This window comes from Muntiacus reevesi, chromosome 3 (assembly GCF_963930625.1).
Source record: "Muntiacus reevesi chromosome 3, mMunRee1.1, whole genome shotgun sequence".
NCBI lineage: Eukaryota > Metazoa > Chordata > Mammalia > Artiodactyla > Cervidae > Muntiacus > Muntiacus reevesi.
In genome coordinates this window covers 210,516,848-210,538,331 of record NC_089251.1, presented here as the reverse complement: position 1 = coordinate 210,538,331, position 21,484 = coordinate 210,516,848, and the positions used below count along the sequence as shown (strand labels likewise).

Here is a 21,484-nt window from a genome sequence, read left to right as displayed (position 1 = left end):
GTTGTAATTTGATCTATAAAAATCAATAGATATGCTAGATATTTTTAAGTATATATAGCTAAAACAATGATTTGTAGCCATTTTTCCTGTAAAATTTCCTGTTGAACTATGTCTGAGTTCCTTCCTAAGATAAATATTAAGAACTTAAAACACGTTCCCACACACATATATATATATATGTTTATTGTTTTGGGGTGTCTCCAAAGAAAATTATGTATCTGTGTACAAAGTTAAAAAAAAAAAATCACCTATCACCCTTGGAAAATCTTGCTTTTCTTAAATTAGGTGTTTATCTTTCAAAAGGTTAGTGTTAACTCACACAGATTTCTCAATGGTTTTGTATAGATGGGAATCTTGTAATGTGAAGAGACCACTTTATTCAATTTGCTTTGCTTTGCTTCGCGTTTATTTCCTTGTTTGTTGGCCAAGGTGTGGAAGTGTGTTTAGGTGAGGTAGCTGCTTATCCCTTTGTCTTTATACCCTCCAGCTTCATGCATCTTAAGAAATGTTCAATTTGTTGAGAAATCCTAAGGAAATTTAACCAACATGTTCTTCTGAGTGCTGCCAAAATTTCAGCATTTCCTATGGGAATTTTTCTATTTATACTGATGTCTTTCAGATCCTTTTTTAAAGCCTTTTTAAAAAAAAGTTGCCTACATTTAGCATTTTTAGGATACTTCCAATTTTACCGATTAAACTTTGCCAAATTAACTTTGCCCACTGTCATCAAAAACTTGTTTAACTGAAATGTTGATAACAGTTCTAATTGGATGGTTTTTAATAGCTTATGAATATTTCTGTAGTGTCAGCATTTTAAGGAATGTTCATTTTATCTCTGTCCTGGCGTGTGGCTGCTGCATCTGGAGGTTAGAGTTGGGGCAGAGAAGAAGGACCTCTCAAGGCCGGAGGAATATTGTGTGTGTTAGTGTGAGACTTGCCCAGGCTGTCAGCTTTAGAGTAAGGGAGGCTGGGAGGCTCGGAGGAGCAGAGAGAGAACCTGCAGGGCAGAGAGAGGATGAACTGAGGCAGGAAGAGTCAGGAGCCCCAGCTCCCTGGGCCCCTGATTCGCCACAGTCTTCTTAACTCTTCTGGTTCATCACGTTCAAAACGTTGTAGACTCTAAAAATGATTTTTAGAAAGCCAATGAATGAATGTGGTACATTTGACAAATTGGTCTCCAGTGAGTTGGGTTTCAGGTGGACTGACATTTAGCATATGAAAGTGTTAGTTGCTCATTCATGTCTGACTCTTTGCGACCCCACGGACTGTAGCCCATCAGGCTCCTCTGTCCATGGGATTCTCCAGGCGAGAATACTGGAGCGGGTAGACATTCCCTTCTCCAGGGGATTTTCCTGACCGAGGAGTTGAACTGGGACTCCTGAACTGCAGTTAGAGTCTTTACTGTCTAAGCCGCCTTGGCTTAGTCTTTAGCACATGGGCTTTTGGCAAACTGGTTCTCTGTGACTTGATGAAGAGCAAATATCAGTGGATTATGGCTCCTGGGTTCAGGGAGACCTGTGATTGGGAAGAAGAGGAGGAACATGAAAGAATATTTTCCTGGACAGAATTTTTATATTAGTTTGTTCTTTCTTGTCTTCTTTCTCCCCTGGTGTTCATTCAGAATGACATTGACATTATCTTTGTCTCCCTCCTCTCTTAATCAGAATACTTTGTCACAGAACTCAGCTTATTAAAAATGTATGGAACCAGGGCTAGCACTATACCAGTGTATATGGATACAAGTGTACTGGCTGTTAAATGTTAAGTATTTGGTAACAGTAAACAGCCACGTCTTCAATCCCTTCACTGTACTCCCTCACCCACCACCTGGACCTCCCCATGATCCTCCACAGTCTTGACTGCAAGGATTCTGGTTAATACCTCTGCGGTAGCTGTTATCAAGTATTTAAATAACACCCTGCATAAAATGAGTCCATATAAATGTATGAGTCACAGTTCTTTACCCATCCTAGATATATTTACATTTTTAAAAGATTATTTATTAGCCCAAATGAAGCTCAAATTGAAGTCCAACTCAAATGAAAAGAAGTAATTCTACCACCACGGAGAAGGGTGACTTTGCATAGCCCAGTTGGCTTTCCCCTTAATAACCAATTCCTTCTAGAGGCCATTGCCAAGGTCATTGTCTCAGATAGGATCCACTTTCTCACGGTTCTTCCTTTCTTCTACACCTTCTTCTACATGCATGACTTCTCAGTTCTCTTGGTTTTGCAGTGTTTCAATTGTCCTACATTGGCTTCCAAGGAGTGATAAAGTAGGGCGTCTCCAGATGGAAGGAGAGAAAGGTATGGACTATAGTAGTCTATATTGTCATTTCCAAGTAATTAAAGGCTGTTTCTGGATAAAATAGAATGAGTGGAGTAATCACATAGGAAGCCTGCCTCTATAATTTTCATTTTCTCCTGTCATCATCTCATGGGTATCCCTTGCTTGAGTGACAGTTGTGGGAAATTGGGCCCTTCCCTTTCGCCTCTTCTTTTCCCATCCTCTTTTGGCTCTTAATGGATAAGAGCCAGCAGCATCATTTATCCAGCTACTTAAGTCCCTGGATCACTAGATGGCCTGAGTTCCCTTTCATTCATTATATATGTATACAAAATAAAATATCCAAAGAGAAACTTGGTGCATAAGAGATTCACAGATAAGCAAAAGAAAGGACTCTAACTTCATATGGGTAACAAATCCAGCTCCTGCTTAGGATAAATCTTCTTTGGGCTTGGTTTCTCTTCTCCAAATCTCACTAAGCCAGCCTATACATGCTCAGTCATGTCTGACTCATTTGTGACCCCATGGACTGTAGCCCCTCCAGTCTCCTCTGTCTATGGGTTTCTCCAGGCAAGAATACTAGAGTGGCTGCCATTTCCTCCTCCAGGGGATCTTCCTGACCCAGGGATCAAACCCAGGTCTCCTGCATTGCAGGCAAATTCTTTACCATCTGAGCCACTGGGGAAGCCCCGCTGAGCCAGAGCTGCTTCCACTTCATTACTTCAGACAGCAGTTCTCTTTCTGTTGTGGAATAGATCTCCAGACAGTTTCCAAGTTCAGTCACACTGCAGTTTCTGCTTTCCCTCAGCCATTGTTTTCATTTTGTAGGCTTTAGCTCAATATCTCCTAATTCTTTCTCCTCACTAGCCCTCTCCCTGATTGTCTAATCTTTCTTTCCTTGCCATAGAACTTGCATCATTGACCTGGCTCACGCCCTGCCTTTTCTCTGTCATAGTCATCAAGTCCCCTGGTCTACTGTCCTCAAGGCCATCTAGAATGTCCTTCACCCAAGGCAAATTTACATTTGCATTAAAACACCCATATTTGCATTAAAAATATATAGAATGCGTACCAGTCTGCTGAGAAAAAATTCTATGGAACTGAAAAGGAGAGCTCTTTAGCACACTGAAATTTAAAAATATGCACTCCAAATTCAAAACAAACTTTACATTTTTTATTAAATGCCAACATTGTAAAAAATGTTTGTTTTGTTGACCTAAGGACTGCAAATAAGAAATCATGTCATACATATAAAAAATTACTTTGTTCCCACATACTGTCTAGTTGGAAAAAAATGGTGACAGCAAAAAAGAAAATTGATCACAGGAGCTCTATATTCATGAAGTATAAATCATTCTTATCCAAAAATCTCTTGTTTCTCAGTATGCTAAAGTACTACTTTCTTGAAGGTAACACATCTTAAATTAGAATATTTATTTAATATGTATTTTAGAATTCAAGCCACTATGTAAACATGATGTAATTAGTTTGCATAATAGCCTAATAATAAGGACAAGAGGGTAGCCTCATTACTGTGGAAACATATAAATATCTCTGTCACAGCTTACATCACATAGTGCTATTATTAGGCATTTTTATTGTTTGCCTTTGTAACTTCATTTCACTCAGTGATAATAATTAACATGTACTGTACTGAGTATTCCAAGCCCTTAAAAACTTATGACTTTATTTAACATTCAGGGCTGTACCAGAGGCAGATAATATTACCCTGCCCCAATAAAGCTCAGAAAGATTAAAGATCACCTGCCTAAGTTCATGTAGCCAATAAGTAGCAGAGTTTGGATTTGAACTCACGACTTTCAGCTGCAAAGTCTACCTTCATAACCTTACCAAATTATACTAGATGCATTAGCCCATTGTGGATCCCCAATTATTTGTGGAATGAAAAGGAAACTGAAATTCAGTTCTGTTAACCAGTGTTTATAGGATGTGTACTACTGTTTCGGACCAGGGCTTTTTGCCTCCTTAATCAACAGAAATTGATCAGAGACCAGACAAGAAAGTCAGGCAAAGCTTTAATGGGGCCCCTGCTGCAGTAGAAGGGAGCAAAAATATGCAAAAGCTTCCCTTGCTAACTCCCATTCAGGAGGAGTAAGCTGGTTCCTTATGTGGAGTGAGAATAGGGGTGCGTCCAGAGGTTTGGCTGGAGGGGTGGCTTCGGTAGTTTGCCCGCCCCTTTGGTAGTGTTGAGTACAGGGGGCATGCACAGTACCCTGCTTTTGCCCCCAACACCCAGTTCTTGCTCCTAGCTCTTCAGAAGTAGCAGTTGGGTTGTTTGGTCTTTTTGTATCCTTTGGTCCCTAATTTACCCCAGCTGCAGGTGCACACAGTCATTTTTAGTCCCTTGTAGTTTCTTTGTATTTTGTTGCTCAAGGAGCCATTTGTCCAGTCTAAGCAGTGCAGCAAAGGGTCCCAGGTCCCACCCTGTCTCTCCTACCACAGGGCATTCAAAGATCATTCATTGTATAAACATTTATTAAGATTGTTGTGTATAACTGCTTCACTTTGCTGTCCAGCAGAACCTAATACTATAAATATATACAAATCAACCATACCCCAATAAAAATTAATTTAAAAAAAAGATTATATGAAATGCAAATCAAAAACCACAAATACCACTTCACACCCACTAGAATGACTAAAATTAAGAGAGACAACGTGTATTGGTGTATTGGCACAGATGTAGAAAAATCAGAACACTAATACACTGCTGCTAGGAATGGAAAATGGTGTAGCCATTTTGAAAAACAGCCTGACAGTTTCTTAAAGTGTGAAAACACAAATTTAATGTATGACCCAGCAATTCTACTTCTAAGGGAATTGAAAACATATATCCACATAAAAACCTGTATGTAAATGTCATAGCAGCATGACTCATTATAGCCAGAAGTTAAGAACAGTCCAAATGTCTATCAGTTGATGAACGGATAAACAAAATATGGTCTGTGTGTGTGTGTGTGTGTGTGTGTGTGTGTGTGTGTTAGTTGCTCAGTCCTGTCCAACTCTTTGTGATCCCATGAACTGTAGTTCTCCAGGCACCTCTGTTCATGGAATTCTTCAGGCAAGAATACTGGAGTTGGTGGCTATTCCCTTCTCCAGGGGGTTGTCCCGACCCAGGGATCGAACCCAGGTCTCTTGCATTGCAGGAAGATTCTTTATTGTCTTAGCCACTAGGGAAGCCCTATACATATGTGTATATATCCATCCATACAATGGAATCTTATTCAGCCATAAAAAGGAGTGAAGTTCTGATGCATGCTATAACATAGCTGAACCCTGAACATGTTCTTCTAAGTGAAAGAAGACAAACACAAAAGGCCATATATTATTTGGTTCCATTTATATTTTGTAGCCAGAATAGGCAAGTCCATAGAGACATAAAATAGATTGGTGGCTGCCAGGGTCTTGAGAGAGGAAGGGACAGAAAGAGACTGCTTACTTGGATTGGGGTTTCTTTTTGAGGGTGATGGAAGTATTTTACAAGTAAAGAGAGGTGATGGTTACATAATTATACTGAAAGGCACTGAATTGGATACTTTATAAGAGTTAATTAGTAATCGTATATAAATAGATTTCATCTCACTACATCTGTTGTTTTAAAAAGACTATATCCTAGGTGCAAAGATAAGGAAAACAGCTAACTTTCTTTTGGAGCTTACTCTTTAACTGGGAGAGATGATTGTAAGTGAATCATTTTAATGCAGTGTAATAAATGTGAAAACAGGCTCTGGGAACATAGGATAGAATAAATAACTACCTGTGGGAAACATCTGAACCGGATTATGAAGGATGAGATCAAAAGAAATGAGACCCACGCTCCCACAGGCACCATGATAGTTCCAAGGCCGACGGTAAACATCAAAAAGTGGGTGATGCCCCAATCCCTGGAAATCCCCAGGCCTTCCCCAAAATAGCTGGAAGACTCCTCCCACTCATTAGCTTATAAAATTACCCAGCCCTATAAAAACCTAACTGTCCCATACCCTGGTGTCTCTCTTGCCTTCCAAGATGGCCCACACCTTGTTTATAGAGTGTGTTTCCTTCACTTAAAAAAAAATGATAATAGAAAAATGGGTCCTGGTTCAGGCAGAGAAACACTGAAAGCGTGGGCCAGAGCCCAGTGATAGGAACAGGCATCCTGACAATGGGAATTCCGTGCAAATGTGAGCGTGTGAGAAGTGAGTCAAAGTGGAGGGAACCTGAGACTTTGGCACTGATCGGATGGAGAGGAACCCACGCGTGCCCTGTCAGGAAGTTGGACTTCATCCTGGAAGTAGCGTAGTGTCATCAGAGCCTTTTAAGGAGATGAATAGCATGATCAGACTTGTTTTCTAAAGACACTCCTCACGGCAGTGTGGGAAATGAACAGGAGGGAGAAGGGACAGGTTCTTGGAGGCAGTGGTGATTGGGGATGGATTACTTCTGCCTCCCTCGCACCCAGTTTGAGTCTGTGGTAAAAGGATTTTCTGTCTCCGCTCCTGAGGGCTCGCTCCCCCAACTCCTGGAGGATGAGCTGTTAATCTGAATTTTTTCAGCCTGAGAACTTGGGACACAGCTCAGGGCTCGTGCGTCCCAGAGGTCTGGTCCTCTTGGACCGTGTCTCCACCAGAAGCGAGCCCTGTAATCTTCTCTGCTGCTCACTCTGGGGTGAGAAGTAGGAAGTCCCATTGTGGCCTTGGGTTTTGGCTGGCTTCTTTAATACACCTTTTTACCAAATTTTACTGGGGTGCTTTCAGGCACTTACGGGTCTATTCATAAAGCCAGTTCCTTTTTCTTCACAAGGCTATCACCAAATGGAAGTCCCCTTTGTCAGGGACTCCCAGCTGGAGTCTGGGGTACTGAACTCCACCCTGAAAACTCCTAACAGTGATAGAGGTAACAGAGAAAGACAAACTGCAGACATTTCACAGGTAGTATCATCACAGTGAGGCCTGGGGGAACCCGGTCTAACAGCAGCAGGTGCAGGAGAAGTGGAAGGAACTGAAGCAGGCATTTAAAGGAGATTCCATAACTAGAGGCATTCGAGTAGGTAAGGGCAGGACAAATGGACGCCACAGGAAGTGATCCAGTTTAGTCTAAAACTGAAGGATCCACAGCAGAGGTGACTGTGTGCGTGCTCAGCCATGTCTGACTTTTTACGACTCCACGGGACTGGAGCCCACCAGGCTCCTCTGTCCATGGGGTTCTCCGGGCAGGAATCCTGGAATGGGTTGCCATTTCCTCCTCCAGGGGGTCTCACACCCGTGCCTTCCCGGGTCTGCAATTGGCAGGCAGATTCTTTGCCACTGAGCCACCTGGGGAGCCCCATAGCAGAGGATTTCGTGTTAATTTGGTAACCAGGGAAGGGCCGAGAGACTGTGACGTGGGAAGTGAGCAGGTCTGCGGACAGTGAAGACCCACGCAGCCCCTCTGGAGTCTGAGGCACCTCTGGACAGCTCAGCTGATGTCCGGGAGGCATCTTGTTCCCGTGGTTCTTCTGTGCCCACAGAGGAAACTCGCTGTGCCCAGGTGCTGCTCACTGCCAAAATGTTAATTAGTACATGGGAATGGACGTTGTGCGAGATTTGAAAAAGTCATTTCTTTTTTAGGAGAATTTAAATTCATTTTTTCAGTCAGATGATTGAAAGTCTACTTTTCTCACTCTATATCGCCTGGCTTGTTTATAAGTGTTAGCAAACTGGCTGTTTCGTTCCCTTTCCAATCATCAGCCGTCCGCTGTTCCGGAGACCAGCAGGATATCATGGTCACCCATTTGTAAGCTATGGTTTTGTTAATTCTTTGGGGAGCAGGAGGGGACACGAGGCGGCGCTGCTCTCTCCCAGAGCCGCCCTTCGACCAAAGTCTATTAAACCAGGGCTTTTGTGGGTGGCATGCGCTGCGCTGGAATGGCACCAGGCTTTGAAGTGCTTTATTGATTTTTTTTTTTATGAGTTTTACCAGATTTGCTTTTCCTTTCCTTCAGTTCTAATAACTAACTTTTAATCCTGTCATCATGGCAGGGGATTTGTCTCTAAAGAGCAGTTATTTACCATGGTGCAAAACGGAGCAAATATCTCAGGTCCCTGAACCTTTCAAATAAACACACGCATTTCGCCACCTTAAGCATTTTGCAGGTTTTGTTCCCAGTGCTTCTCACCAAAAGCAATATTTTTTCTTTCGCTTTTCAAAAACAATATTGAACAAAAGGCAGGAACATAATAACTCAGTGTCAGCTTTATAACTGAGGAGAGGAATATGTTCTTCTGTTTCTTACACTTATTACACGGGCATGTTGACTTAACTATATTTTCCCCAAAGCCTTGTGATAAAAATTACTATAAGCTTAGATTCAGTTCATTTCAGTTCAGTTTAGTTGCTCAGTCGTGTCCGACTCTTTGATTACTCTTCCTATTTAGAAACATGTACTTTTAAGTTCCTTTTTTATCATACATTAAAAGAGTCACTTAATATAGTTATTTCTTTATAAGGACAGTCATGATGAGTTAAGGCATTTGTCAGTAATTTGTTCCTATACTGTCTTTTCTGAATGCAAGAATGTAGTTATAAAAGACAAAAGACTTCTGAGCTCAATCTTGCTATTAAGTAACAAAGTTTTCCTAAGTCATAAAAGTATTGTCTTTCTGTGTTCCTGATATGTTTGCCACTGATCAATACTGATAACGTTAACACAGTTGGTAATTTTTCAACCATAAATCTGCCAGGAGAGTATGGCTGTTGTAACTTGGGGATTCTAGTTTATTTTGGTGAGCCTCATAAAGTTTGTCCCTCTAAGGAGTCATGTTGTTGATAAATTTAATTTTTTTTTTTAGAAAACATGCTTATGTGGGTAACATTTTATTTACAATCATTTCTTATCCCCTTTTATTCAGATGCTTTAATCAGTAGATCCACCATTCACTTTATGAAAATTAATAGAGAAAGGACAAAAGAAAGGTAATTATATCATCATCTTACTAAAATGCAAGACTTTTGCATTCATGTTTAATATCTGAGTCTACAAACCTTGTTGAAGGTCATTGCCTTCTTGTTACCCAGACGTGTCCCAGATGCTTGCTGGGATCTCCATGAGAAAGCTGATGATGGTGGACCCTTGTCTGAGAACGTCACGGAGGGTGTGTTTTGTTTTAGGCTGACCTGCGTGACGTTACGCCTTTGAGTTCTGCCAGCACAGCCGTGTCTCCTGTCACTCCCCAGTCATTATGATTCATGCGCTTTTCTCACCTCATCAGTGATTTCTCTCTTTTTTTTTTTTTGGACTGTATGACTTACAGAGACTCTCGTGTCATTTGCTCTCTTAAGCTACTCAGAGTCCAGTTAGAGGGACAGATAAATGAGCTCAGTGTTCTGAATGTGAATTCTCAATGTGAATGTTCTGTTACCTACACAGAAGTCACTCCATTTGGTATTGTTCAGGTTTTTTTTTAAGTATATATATCAGCTTTTCTTTAATACATAATTTTATTTTTTTATGTTTGGCTATCCGGTGTCTCTGTTGCTACACAGACTTTTCTCTAGTTACCATGAGCGGGGGCTACTCTCGAGTTGAGATGCGCAGGCTTCTCATTGTCGTGGCTTCTCATGGAGCGGAGTGTGGACTCTAGCGTACACGGGCTTCAGTGGGCGCAGCACGTGGGCTCAATAGTTGCAGCTCCCGGGCTCTAGAGCACCGGCTCGATAGCTGTGGTGCACAAGCTCAATTGCTTTGTGGCAGATGGGATCTTCCTGGATCAGGGATTGAACCTGTGTCTCCTGCATTGGCTGGCGGATTCTTTACCACTGAGCCAGCCACCAGGGAAGCCCTGGTATTATCCAGGTTTTTTAAGTATTGAGAGATGTTAGAGAGAGTCTCATTAAGAATTTAAGAGAATTTATGTATTTGATTCCACTTAGAAGAGTTTGTTCACCACTCAAATGTACATTCACAAATGAACCCTCAATCTCTCTTTACAACAGAAAATTAACAAATAGATGGAACTAATCAAACTGCACGTGCATTTTCTAATCCAGTGGCTCTTAACTTTTGTCTCAAATCTCTTTGAGACCATAGAGAAAGTAAAGAACTGCTCTCCAAAAATGCACATTTTACGGACAATTTCATGGGTTTCTCAGGCTCACTGAAGGGCATCCAAGGTCTTGTAAGAGGCCCATGGATCCCAAGTTTTAACTCATGTTCAGTAAACCTTTAAACCTTCTCCTTCTAATGCGTGCAATTATCGTCAGGATGTGTTCAGGAGATTTTCTCACCTGTTTCTCTGTCAGTTATAGCCACTTATTTTCAGAGAAACCACTCCAGCCAGCTTCATGCCTGATTGTTCAGAGGCTTCAATATGAAAATATAACTGATGATATGCACCAGGTTTCTAATCAATTACCTCAGACGAAGGGTCTTGAGTATTCCTGTTAAACCTGTGCTTCTTCTAGCCCTGTGGCCAGGGCACTACCTGGGACCTTCAGTCCACCAGCTGAAACCACAACCATCATTGTCCAATTTAGCCATCACAGCATTAAAGTCTTGTCCTCTCCTTCTTCTAAAATTATACCCCAAATGTATCCTTTGGTTCCCAAAATTATATAAAATGATTCTCTCTCCACCCACTACTCCTTTTCTGGATTTCATATTCTCCAGTCTCTTTATTATTACCCAAGCAGCAGTGGTTTCAAAATAGCCCCTCTGCTGACTACTCCCAGGCACTGTAAGTTAACCCTCCTCCTGGCAGAGATATACAATCAATTTCCTTTTGCTGTCAGTTACTGCTAACCTTTACTCTCAACCTGTTTCTGACTGATGAGACTTTCTCAAATGCTAGTTTCCAAAACTAGTCATTGCTTGCATAGTTAAAAGCAGTTCTTTTAAATCAGCGTAAAGAGATCGGATCAAGTAAGCCTAGTGTGCTGCAGTCCATGGGGTCGCAAAGAGTCAGACAGGACAAAGCAACTGAACAACAAAGATATCAGCTGTAAAAGCTGATATTTCAAGGCTCTGAGGATACTTTTTAATGAAAGGTTTCTTGGGTTTTTGTTTTGTATTGTTTAGAGCATTGTTCTTTTATAAACAAATCTGAAATAATCTTCTATCTTTTGGTGGGGAGCTTAAAATGTTTTAGACAACTGGAGTCAAATTCCTTGAAATGTAGAAGGAGACAAAAGATGTTGATGTTATTTAAACATTATTCAGTGGAGGTGACGGTGCCCTGCTTTGTGTATTTTGTCTTTTGTAGTCTTTGTTTTTGACATTTTATTCAGTTATTTAGCTGTTTTACTTGTTCCTCTTTTGAAATAGAAGAGACAGTTGAGGGAGTGGGGTAAGACAGTAAACTGAAAACAAACACATGAACTGGAAGACTCCTTAATCAGGGGTGAAATCCTTAGCACCCTTCTCCTGATCAGCCCCCAGGTCTCTGGCAGCTAGCGCTGTGTCCTCCAGGCAGGAGACTGGAGGACTCCTTTCTGGGGAAACTGGCTGGATCAAGAAAAGGTATGGAGCCTGAAAGGGATCCCCAGACAAGCCATCCCCGGTGACCTTTAGTGAGGTCCCCCACGTGGAGCTTCCATTGGCATTTTAGTGTCTTATTTTTAAATGTGAATAGACAAGCCAGGACATGGAAGCAACCTAGATGCCCATCAGCAGACGAATGGATCAGAAAGCTGTGGTACATATATGCAATGGAATATTACTCAGCCATTAAAAAGAATGCATTTGAATCAGTTCTAATGAGGGGGATGAAACTGGAGCCTATTATACAGAGTGAAGTAAACCAGAAAGAAAAACATGAATACAGTATACTAACACATATATATGGAATTTAGAAAGATGGTGACAATGACCCTATATGTGAGACAGCAAAAGAGACACAGATGTGTAGAATAGACTTTTGGACTCTGTCGGAGAAGGTGAGGGTGGGATGATTTGAGAGAACATCATTGAAACATGTGTATTATCATATGTGAAACAGATCACCAGTCCAGGTTGGATGCATGAGACAGGGTGCTCAGGGCTGGTGCACTGGGATGACCCTGAGGGATGGGATGGGGAAGGAGGTGGGAGGGGGGGTTCAGGATGGGGAACACGTGTACACCCATGACTGATTCGTGTCAATGTATGGCAAGAACCACTACAATATTGTAAAGTAATTAGCCTCCAATTAAAATAAATAAATTTATTTATTTTTAAAAAAACCCAAAAAACTCCAGTGGGAACATGTTGATCCCAAACTGACACACTGCTATATTTCAAATGGATACCACCCTGAACGCGCCCGATCTCGTCAAATGGATAACCAACAAGGACCTACTGTGTAGCACAGGGAACTCTGTTCAGTGTTAGGTGGCAGCTGGCATGGGAGGGGTTTTGGGGGAGAATGGAAACATGTGTATGTGTGACTGAACCGCTTTGCTGTCAGCCTGAAACTATCATAGCGTTGTTAATCAGCTATACTCTAATATGAAATAAAAATTAAAGAAAAATATGAATAGACAGTGAAGGTCACCAGGTTTGGAAGAAATCCTCTCATGGGCAAAGCAGAAACCAAAATATGTGAGGACTAGTATGTAAAACAAAAAAAGGATAGAAAAGAAGCAGAAGCATTGTAATGAGCTAAAGAAAACTTAGTATGCCAGCAAATTTGGAAAACTCAGCAGTGGCCACAGGACTGGAAAAGGTCAGTTTTCATTCCAATCCCAAAGAAAGGCAATGCCAAAGAATGCTCAAACTACTGCACAATTGCACTCATCTCACACGCTAGCAAAGTAATGCTCAAAATTCTCCGAGCCAGGCTTCAACAGAGGAGCCTGGTGGGCTCCAGTCCCGTGGAGTCGTAAAAAGTCAGACGTGACTGAGCACACACACAGTCAGCTCTGCTGTGGATCCTTCAGTTTTAGACTAAACTGGATCACTTCCTGTGGCGTCCATTTGTCCTGCCCTTACCTACTCGCATGCCTCTAGTTATGGAATCTCCTTTAAATGCCTGCTTCAGTTCCTTCCACTTCTCCTGCACCTGCTGCTGTTAGACCGGCTTCCCTCCAGGCCTCACTGTGATGATACTACCTGTGAAATGTCTGCAGTTTGTCTTTCTCTGTTACCTCTATCACTGTTAGGAGTTTTCAGGGTGGAGTTCAGTACCCCAGACTCCAGCTGGGAGTCCCTGACAAAGGGGACTTCCATTTGGTGATAGCCTTGTGAAGAAAAAGGAACTGGCTTTATGAATAGACCCGTAAGTGCCTGAAAGCACCCCAGTAAAATTTGGTAAAAAGGTGTATTAAAGAAGCCAGCCAAAACCCAAGGCCACAATGGGACTTCCTACTTCTCACCCCAGAGTGAGCAGCAGAGAAGATTACAGGGCTCGCTTCTGGTGGAGACACGGTCCAAGAGGACCAGACCTCTGGGACGCACGAGCCCTGAGCTATGTCCCAAGTTCTCAGGCTGAAAAAAATTCAGATTAACAGCTCATCCTCCAGGGGTTGGGACTGAGTGACTGAACTGAACTGAAGAAAACAAAAGACCTTCCATTCATATTCACAAGAAGTAAAAGTATTGCACCCACAAAACAGGAATAAGGAAAGGGAATAATCAAAGAACAAGGAGAAGCTTTTAGAAAGTGAACCTGTAACATCAGAAAATAATAATCTGACAAGGACGAAAAGGAAGATAATGAGGAAATCACACAGAAAGTAGAACAATAGAGGTGGGAAAAAAATGTGAGGAAAAGTAAAGAAAATCAAATGATCAGTTCAGAAGATTTTCCCTAATAGAAATTCCAGAAATAAGAGAGAAAGCAGAGGGAAAAAAATATAAGAAAATCTCCCAGATCTGATTAAAAACATCTGAAGGACATGGGTTTTTCTGAGTGCTTGGGATCATGAGTAGAAACCAAAACACAGGGTCACACTAAAGCCACTGATCTCCTGGCTTTTCCACCCTTCTTACTGTTCCTACTGTTTCCTTCCCTGGTACCTCTTCCTCCTCATTCCACTCCTAACACCCCTCTGCTTTCCGTCCTTGACTTCTTACCTCCTCCTCCCTCTGTTCATGACATCCAGGCCTCTGACTAGAACCACCTCTGCTTGTCACTGGTTCCCACACATGCACCCAGATGTTTCTTTCCCTTCAAATGTGGACCTGCTTCCTGGAATTCACCACCCTGGCACCCACCAGTCCTCATACGTATCTAAAAGTAAACTTTTATTTCCTTATCTCTTTTTGCTTTCTGTTCTAAGATAATGAGACAATAATAAGCCCATTTATCTCCCTATATTCCCTATGATGATAATGAAAGTGTCACCCATACAGTGTCATAAGTCAGAAATTTAGGAGTCTGAGGAGCACTGTAGCCCCTTCCGTCCTCCTCATCCCTCCCGTTCAATCATTACGCCCTAGCGGGTCTTCTCGATGATAAGCCCATGTGTCCTGAGTTCCCAGGCAGCCCTCCTATCCCATCGCTCTCCTGTGTGAGGTCATTGGACATTTGAGAAGGAAATCTGTGGTGTGGAAAAGGTGAACAAAATAAACTAGTACAAAAATTGATCCGAGAATTAACTTTAAAAGACTAATTTGTATCTTCAGATTTGAGATGATACTGCACCTACAAATAAAATCAAAATACTATGAGAAAGGAACAAGAGGGAAATTTTACATGTTAAAAATATGACTGCCAAACTCAAATAATCTTATGGAAGCACTGAAAGATAAAATAGAGCTAAATATGTTTAGAGGGTAAAAGACACAAAGAAGGAAAATATGAAAGTAAAAGGTGACATCAATGTCCAGGTCCAACATTCTGCTAGCAGGAATTCCAGAAAAGCAGAAGAGAGAAAATGAAGAGGGAAAAACTATCAAAAAAGAATAGAAATGTCCAAGAACTAGAGATGAGCAATACTATACAAAATTAATAGAGTATCCTAGGTGCTGAGCAGAAATCATATAGATATAGATGACACATAGAGATATATAGACATAGATCATTGTGAAATTTTAGAATACCAGGGATGAAAAGAAGGTTCCAAAAACCTCTATAAAATGAAGAAAGAGTTTGCGGCTACAAAGGAGCATTGTCAGTATCATCAGATATTGGAAGAAATAGAGTAATTTCTCCAAAGATTTTGGAGAATTGTTTGCCCAACAAAACTACAGAGTTAGGGCAAAATCAGGTCATTTTGAGACATGTACAAGGGCTCAGAAAGTTAACCTCTCTTGTAAAATCATTGTCCTTTAACTAGAAATAGCTGGTAGAATTTGTTCACATTTGCTGAACATTTGCCAATATCTTCAAAGTTCCAGGAGTTCTCTTTGCAGTGCTGTTGTATGAAATAGAACATTCTCTTTAAATGTATAACTATATTTGTTTCTTTGTTACTTTTTTAACACCAAACTCCCTGAGTCTGATAATCTACCTGCTTTCCTCCACCGGTTTCTTAGAATTTCTCTTGTGCATGGTTTTAAAAATCTTGTCTCATGGTTGATTTCATTCTTTATATTTTTGTCTAAATTGTGTAACTTCCACAACTTATTAGATGACTTTGTAATAGTATATGAGTATATAAATAGTAGTCATACAAAATCAAAGTTGTACATTATTGAGGAGGACTTTTTTCCTAAAATATATGTTTTAATTATACCAATATAGGAACAACATAAGTATTCCTTCTTCTCTTCCTACCTTTTTTCCTTTTTTTGAAATTAAAATATTTGTGGTTATGTACATTATTATAAAATTTGCCATCTTAACCATTTTAAGTGTATAATTCAGTGACATCGATTACATTCACAGTGTTGTGCAGCTGACACCACTGTTTTCAAACCCCATACAGAGGCTCCATAACCTTTTAGCAGTAACTCCTTTTTCCCTTTCTCACAGCTCCCAGTAAGCACTGTTCCTTCTGTCTTGATTAATTTGCTAAATCTTTCATATTCAGCACTAACTAAAGAATACACATAAGATTTATCATGTAAGCTTTCTCTTTGCAATATTTGGATGTCATTATAGTATCTGTAATATATAGTGGCATAACAAATTACCCCAAAACTTAGTGCCCTAAAACAGCGATAGTTGTGTATTTTTTCTCATGGTTTCTGTGGATAAGGTATCCAGCCAGGGTACAATGGAGATGACATGTCTGCTCCCTGAGAAGTGGGGCCTCTGCTGGACGATCCCAAGACTGGGAGCTGGAATCTGAAAGCTGCTTCACTCACACGTCTGACTGTCACTGGGGGCCCATGTGCGGCTCTCAAGTTGAATACCGATACATGGTTTCTCCAGTGTGGCCTGGGCTTCCCCACACATGGTGGCTGTGTCCCAGAGGCTAGGGTCCCTCCTGAAAGACGGGGAGAAGGAGAGAGTGCCAGAAGCCTCGTTAGCATCAGCGGCCAAGCCTCGGAAGTCACACAGCGATGCTTTCACGGCATTCTGTCGACAGACACCGTTACAAAGGTCCACCCAGGTTCTAGGGAAAGGAACACAGACCCCACCTCTAAGTGTGGGTGTGTCGGTGTGACATTGTGAGACAAGTGTGTGAAATGGGATAAGAATTGGTGTGGCCATTTTCGGAAGTGCAGTCTGCCACAGTGTGTGTCCACCATGCGCCCAATCCAGGCCTTAGCAGGACTGCTCTAAAACTAGCTCCTTTAATTTACCTTAACTGCTGGCTAATCAGCTGTGGAAATGGCTATTCTCCTTTCTCCTAATTTACACATCAAAAAGAAGATGAAAAACATGAGATCATGAAGTTGCTGCTTTTGGAAAAGAGAAATCTGTTTCTTAGAAACAAGATAATTATTAAACTATGTCTATTAAAGAAGCTGTTCTAATTCATATATTTACTGCATTTGAAAATATTCCTTGGTCAGGAAACTATTTTTAATATGAAAAATATATTGTTTATGAACATTGTTTGTGCTTATAGTTTGGGCATGAAGACATTTTTCAAGTCTTGATTGACTTGAAATATTTAAACACACAATTGCTTCCTTTCTCTGACATACATCTAGAGGCCAAAGTATATTTTTATTATATGACTTCTATAGCCCAGTGACCTAACTTCTCTAATACTTTAGTGTTGTCATTTGAAATTTGGGAAGAGTAATAGTACCTGCCTCACAGAGCTAGCATGAGGATTAAATGAGTTGATATGCACAAAATGCTTCACACGTAAGTGCTAAAAAAAAAAAAAGCTAGACCAAAGTATATGGAGACAGTAGTGGTATTCTACATATATGTATATATGAAGAGTCATTGCAGGATTGAATTCATTTCCAATAGGGTATTCAAAAGGTAGAGGAATATGGTTAATGACAAGTTTGTTAAGCTATTTCATTTAGGAAGAACACACTCAATGGCCTCTTAATTTAATAACTTTGTTTTTTTCCTAGTTTGAAAAGGAAAAACAGCGTGATATTCGATCATTCTTTTTACCAAACACTAAGAAAAGACGGTTGGAGACCTCCTGTGATGAATCAAGGGTATCCCAGCAGAAAAATACTGTAGTGCCAGCAGACCCTGGAAAAACAGCTACGAGAGATGATGAAAGCGATCTTGAACCTGAAGCTAAAAAACTGAAACCGGTCGCCGTCGATGGCCCTTGCAGGCCCGCTGAGGAGACGCCGTGCCGGCCGGGGCAGGCCGACGCGCTCTGCGCGCCCGGGGCCTGCGGGGCCGAGGCCCGGGCCAGCACCCCAGGCCTGCGCGGGGGGGGCTGGCAGTGTGACCTCTGCACCTACATCAATGGCCCCGCGTTACCTCGCTGTGAGATGTGTGAGAGCCCGCGGGCCGCTGCTGGTGAGTACACGGAGGCCGACCACGAGGCGGGCAGCCTGGTGTCTTCAGATAACCTGTGTGTCTAGAGACGGCTGCTGTCATCAGAAATCCATGACTGGGTTCCGACTTCAGCTTTTAAGCTGGAGGAAGAGCTTCACGTAGTGAAGACTGTGAATTCACCCCCTTGTGGAATGTGAAAAGCTCCCACTTCTGTCAAGAACGTGTATCCCTCAGCGTCTGTGACATGGCATTAATTTGGCACAAATGGACATTTCTGATTAATGCCAGCAGGATGTGAATTCAGTGGGCAGGAATAGAAGCTCTGTTGCTATGGCAGCAAATTTGCCTTATAGCCATAGACCTGCTGTTTTCTTTCCTCTGTAGATAATACTTGTTTTTAAAGAAATTGTAGATTATTTTGTTTAAATAGCAGAATGAATCCAATGTAGCTTCTTCGCCTACTGAAATATTTATTGTGCCATGTTTCTCCCATGACAAATCATAAAAATTCCTCTATTGATCTTCTTTTAAAAACCAAATCTCACGTCTGTTTAATGAGTTTATCCTTTTCTAAAACATGCTATTTAAAACTAGAAATCATAAACATACCTCAGAGTATGTTTTGCTTGCGTGATATGCCATTTTCTGGTGTTTTATTTTTGAAATGATTATTAACAACTGTGGTTGTCTTAAGAAAACATCATCAGTATTCCTTTGTTTCCAATCTTAGAGACCACTTTTATGGTAACTAAAAATGCCAAGTGGATGGTTTTGGAAACTAGAAGAAATTATAAATTAAATCTTATCAAAGTGTGTAATGATTCTACACACTTCCCCATCATATGTGAATTCTTCAGAGTCTTGACATTAACAGAAACTCAGCAAAGATAGAAGCTCTAATGCTCCGGTTCCTTCCTGCTTGCCTTGCTCTCCTCTGCCTTAATTTTGATCTAAAAGAAAATGTAATCAGTAGCTGAGTCTTTCCTCCTCTGATTCTGGGTGTTCCTCCCAAAACTGACAAGTCTGCCATCTGGATGATTATATTTGTAGCGTGGACACCTGTTGTCTATGAACTAAATCAGAGCCACAAGATTATCCCATATATCTGCCATAATTTGCATTATCTCATTCAATTTCCAACTGCTACAGGCAATAAAAATAAAGTATCTTGTGACTACAAAATAATATTAGTTCACACAAAGTCTATAAATTGAATGACTGAGCAATAAAAATCATGGTTTAATAGGGTTTTATAAGTTCTGATTTTTCTTTATGATACCAAGAGCAACAATGAAGATTTCTAGAACCGTGATTTAATAAGCAAACTGTCAAGCAGTCTAAAAAAACAAAACACCTTTTGTGAATATGAAACAGTCTAATTTAAGAACAATACATATTCCAAGTAACAAGTGATATTACCATATATGATAGTTTATTATTAGATTAATACTACTACAGTTTGACATAATCATTTCCAACCTTGATTTGGATGCATCCCAAAAGTATTAAAAAGCAGAATTCCAATTCATCTAAATTTTAAAATCAATACCTGCCACATAACACTTTGAGAAAACAGTGAATTCAAAACATTAAATAAGGGATGTTAGGATACAGGACTGGAAAGTCTTATAAAGTTGCTAACTAGTGGTCTCTAGTACGTTAGCTGAAATTTGCTTGTAATGTACATTGAATACTTGCTGTTGTTCAGTCTCCAAGTTGTGCCTGATTCTTTGTGACTCCATGGACTGCAGTACTCCAGGCTTCTCTGTCCTTCACGATCTCCCAGAGTTTGATCAGATTCAAGTCCATTGAGTCAGTAGTGATGGCATCCAACCATCTCACCCTCTGTCATCTCCTTCTCCTTTTCCCTTCAATCTTTCCCAACATGAAGATCTTTTCCAGTGAGTCAGCTCTTCTCATCAGGTGGCCAAAGTATTGGAGCTTCAGCTTCAGCATCAGTCCTTCCAATGAATATTCATGGTTGATTTCCTTTAGGATTGACTGGTTTCATCTCCTTGCTGGCCAAGGGACTCTCAAGAGTCTTCTCCAGCACCACAATTCAAAAGCATTGATCACTAGAGTTGTCAGTATGTAACAGTTCTCTTGTACTTTGTTCTTAACATCTATTGCTTATCCTCTGCATCTTATACTTCATACTCCAGATTTGTATCTCTCATTTGAATTCCAGATTGGATGTATGCAGTGACCTACATAACGTCTCCACCTGGATGTCTAAGGGGTACCTCAAGTTTAACATGTCCAAAATGGAATTCTTGATTTATAGTCACTACATCTAACACCAAAGTTTCTCTTGCCCTGTCTTCCCCTATTGTGCTAAAAACCTGGAGGCAGCATCTTTGATTTTTCCTCCCATCCTCATGAAGTTCTGCTAGTGTAGCCTTTACAAAGTACCTTGATTCCAGGCACCACATCTTCATTGCTACCATCACACTGGAAGCCGCCAGCATCTCTCTCTCGCATGCCTTCTTTTGGCTGGTCCTTCTCTCCACAGCAGATGGAGGGATCCTTTAAAAACTTAGGTCATTACATTTTTCCTGTGCTTAAAACCCTTTAATGGCCTCCAGTGACACTAAGGCTCTAAGCCAAGAATATAGGCCCCCTGGGGCCAGGCTTCCCAGATCCCTGAGCAGCTCTCAGCTCCAGGGAGCCTCCCACCCCATCCTCTTACTCACTTATTCTCTTTAGCAGAAAAGATCCTGTTTGTTTGCCTGTTTATCTCTGCCCTTTGGAATGGAGTCTCTAGGAAGCAGGGACCTTTCTGACTTGTTCCCTCTGCCTTTCCAGCACCTAGAGTGGTACTTGGTGATCCCCAAGAAATGTTTAGAAAGAATGAACAGATGTTGTTGACTTTGTTTCTTTTTGTACCACTCAGCTGTGACATTTTTAAACTCTACTTTCTGTACTGGCTTTAGGGTATACAATGACTTTAGCTAAATATAAATGTAAATTATTTGTTTTTCACAAACTATTTTGTTTGTTGTACAAATTTGTTCTACAAATAGGTAGCCTCAGCCACACCCAGAATAAAAACAAAAATGAGAAAGATGATTCTCAGGACACCTCCGAAAAAATTCACACTAGTTCTGACGGAGAGAAACAAGTCCTGGCACATTCAACACCTGAACCGTTAGCTGAGAGCAAGGAAGAAATTTCAAAAGCTGAGAGTGAAGACAGGCTCATCCCCCAGCCAGGTGATGGTAAGTCTTGTTTCCATTTCCAGGATCCAAGTAATAACCATATGCTTAGACGTGGAACACTATTAATAGGTTTGCGATTACTACCTTGTTCCAGGTTCCTTGTATTCCCTTTTATATTAAAAATACCAACCATTTGTAACTACATACATAAACACCAGATGGCTAGAAAAGCAGAGCTGTTGGCATTCAGTTGTTACAGAGAGAGCTAAACTC

The 21,484-nt window shown here is 41.0% G+C and overlaps 1 protein-coding gene across 5 annotated transcripts in view; it reads left to right on the top strand.

The window, feature by feature from the left end:
• ZRANB3 (zinc finger RANBP2-type containing 3) overlaps positions 1-21,484 on the top strand; it is a 264,527-nt gene that overhangs the window by 215,711 nt on the left and 27,332 nt on the right. For all 5 annotated transcript variants that reach the window (XM_065931454.1, XM_065931453.1, XM_065931455.1 and 2 more), the window contains 2 exons: positions 17,669-18,074; positions 21,077-21,271. In XM_065931454.1, coding sequence (XP_065787526.1) covers positions 17,669-18,074; positions 21,077-21,271 — 601 coding nt within the window. The remainder of the gene's footprint in view (positions 1-17,668; positions 18,075-21,076; positions 21,272-21,484) is intronic.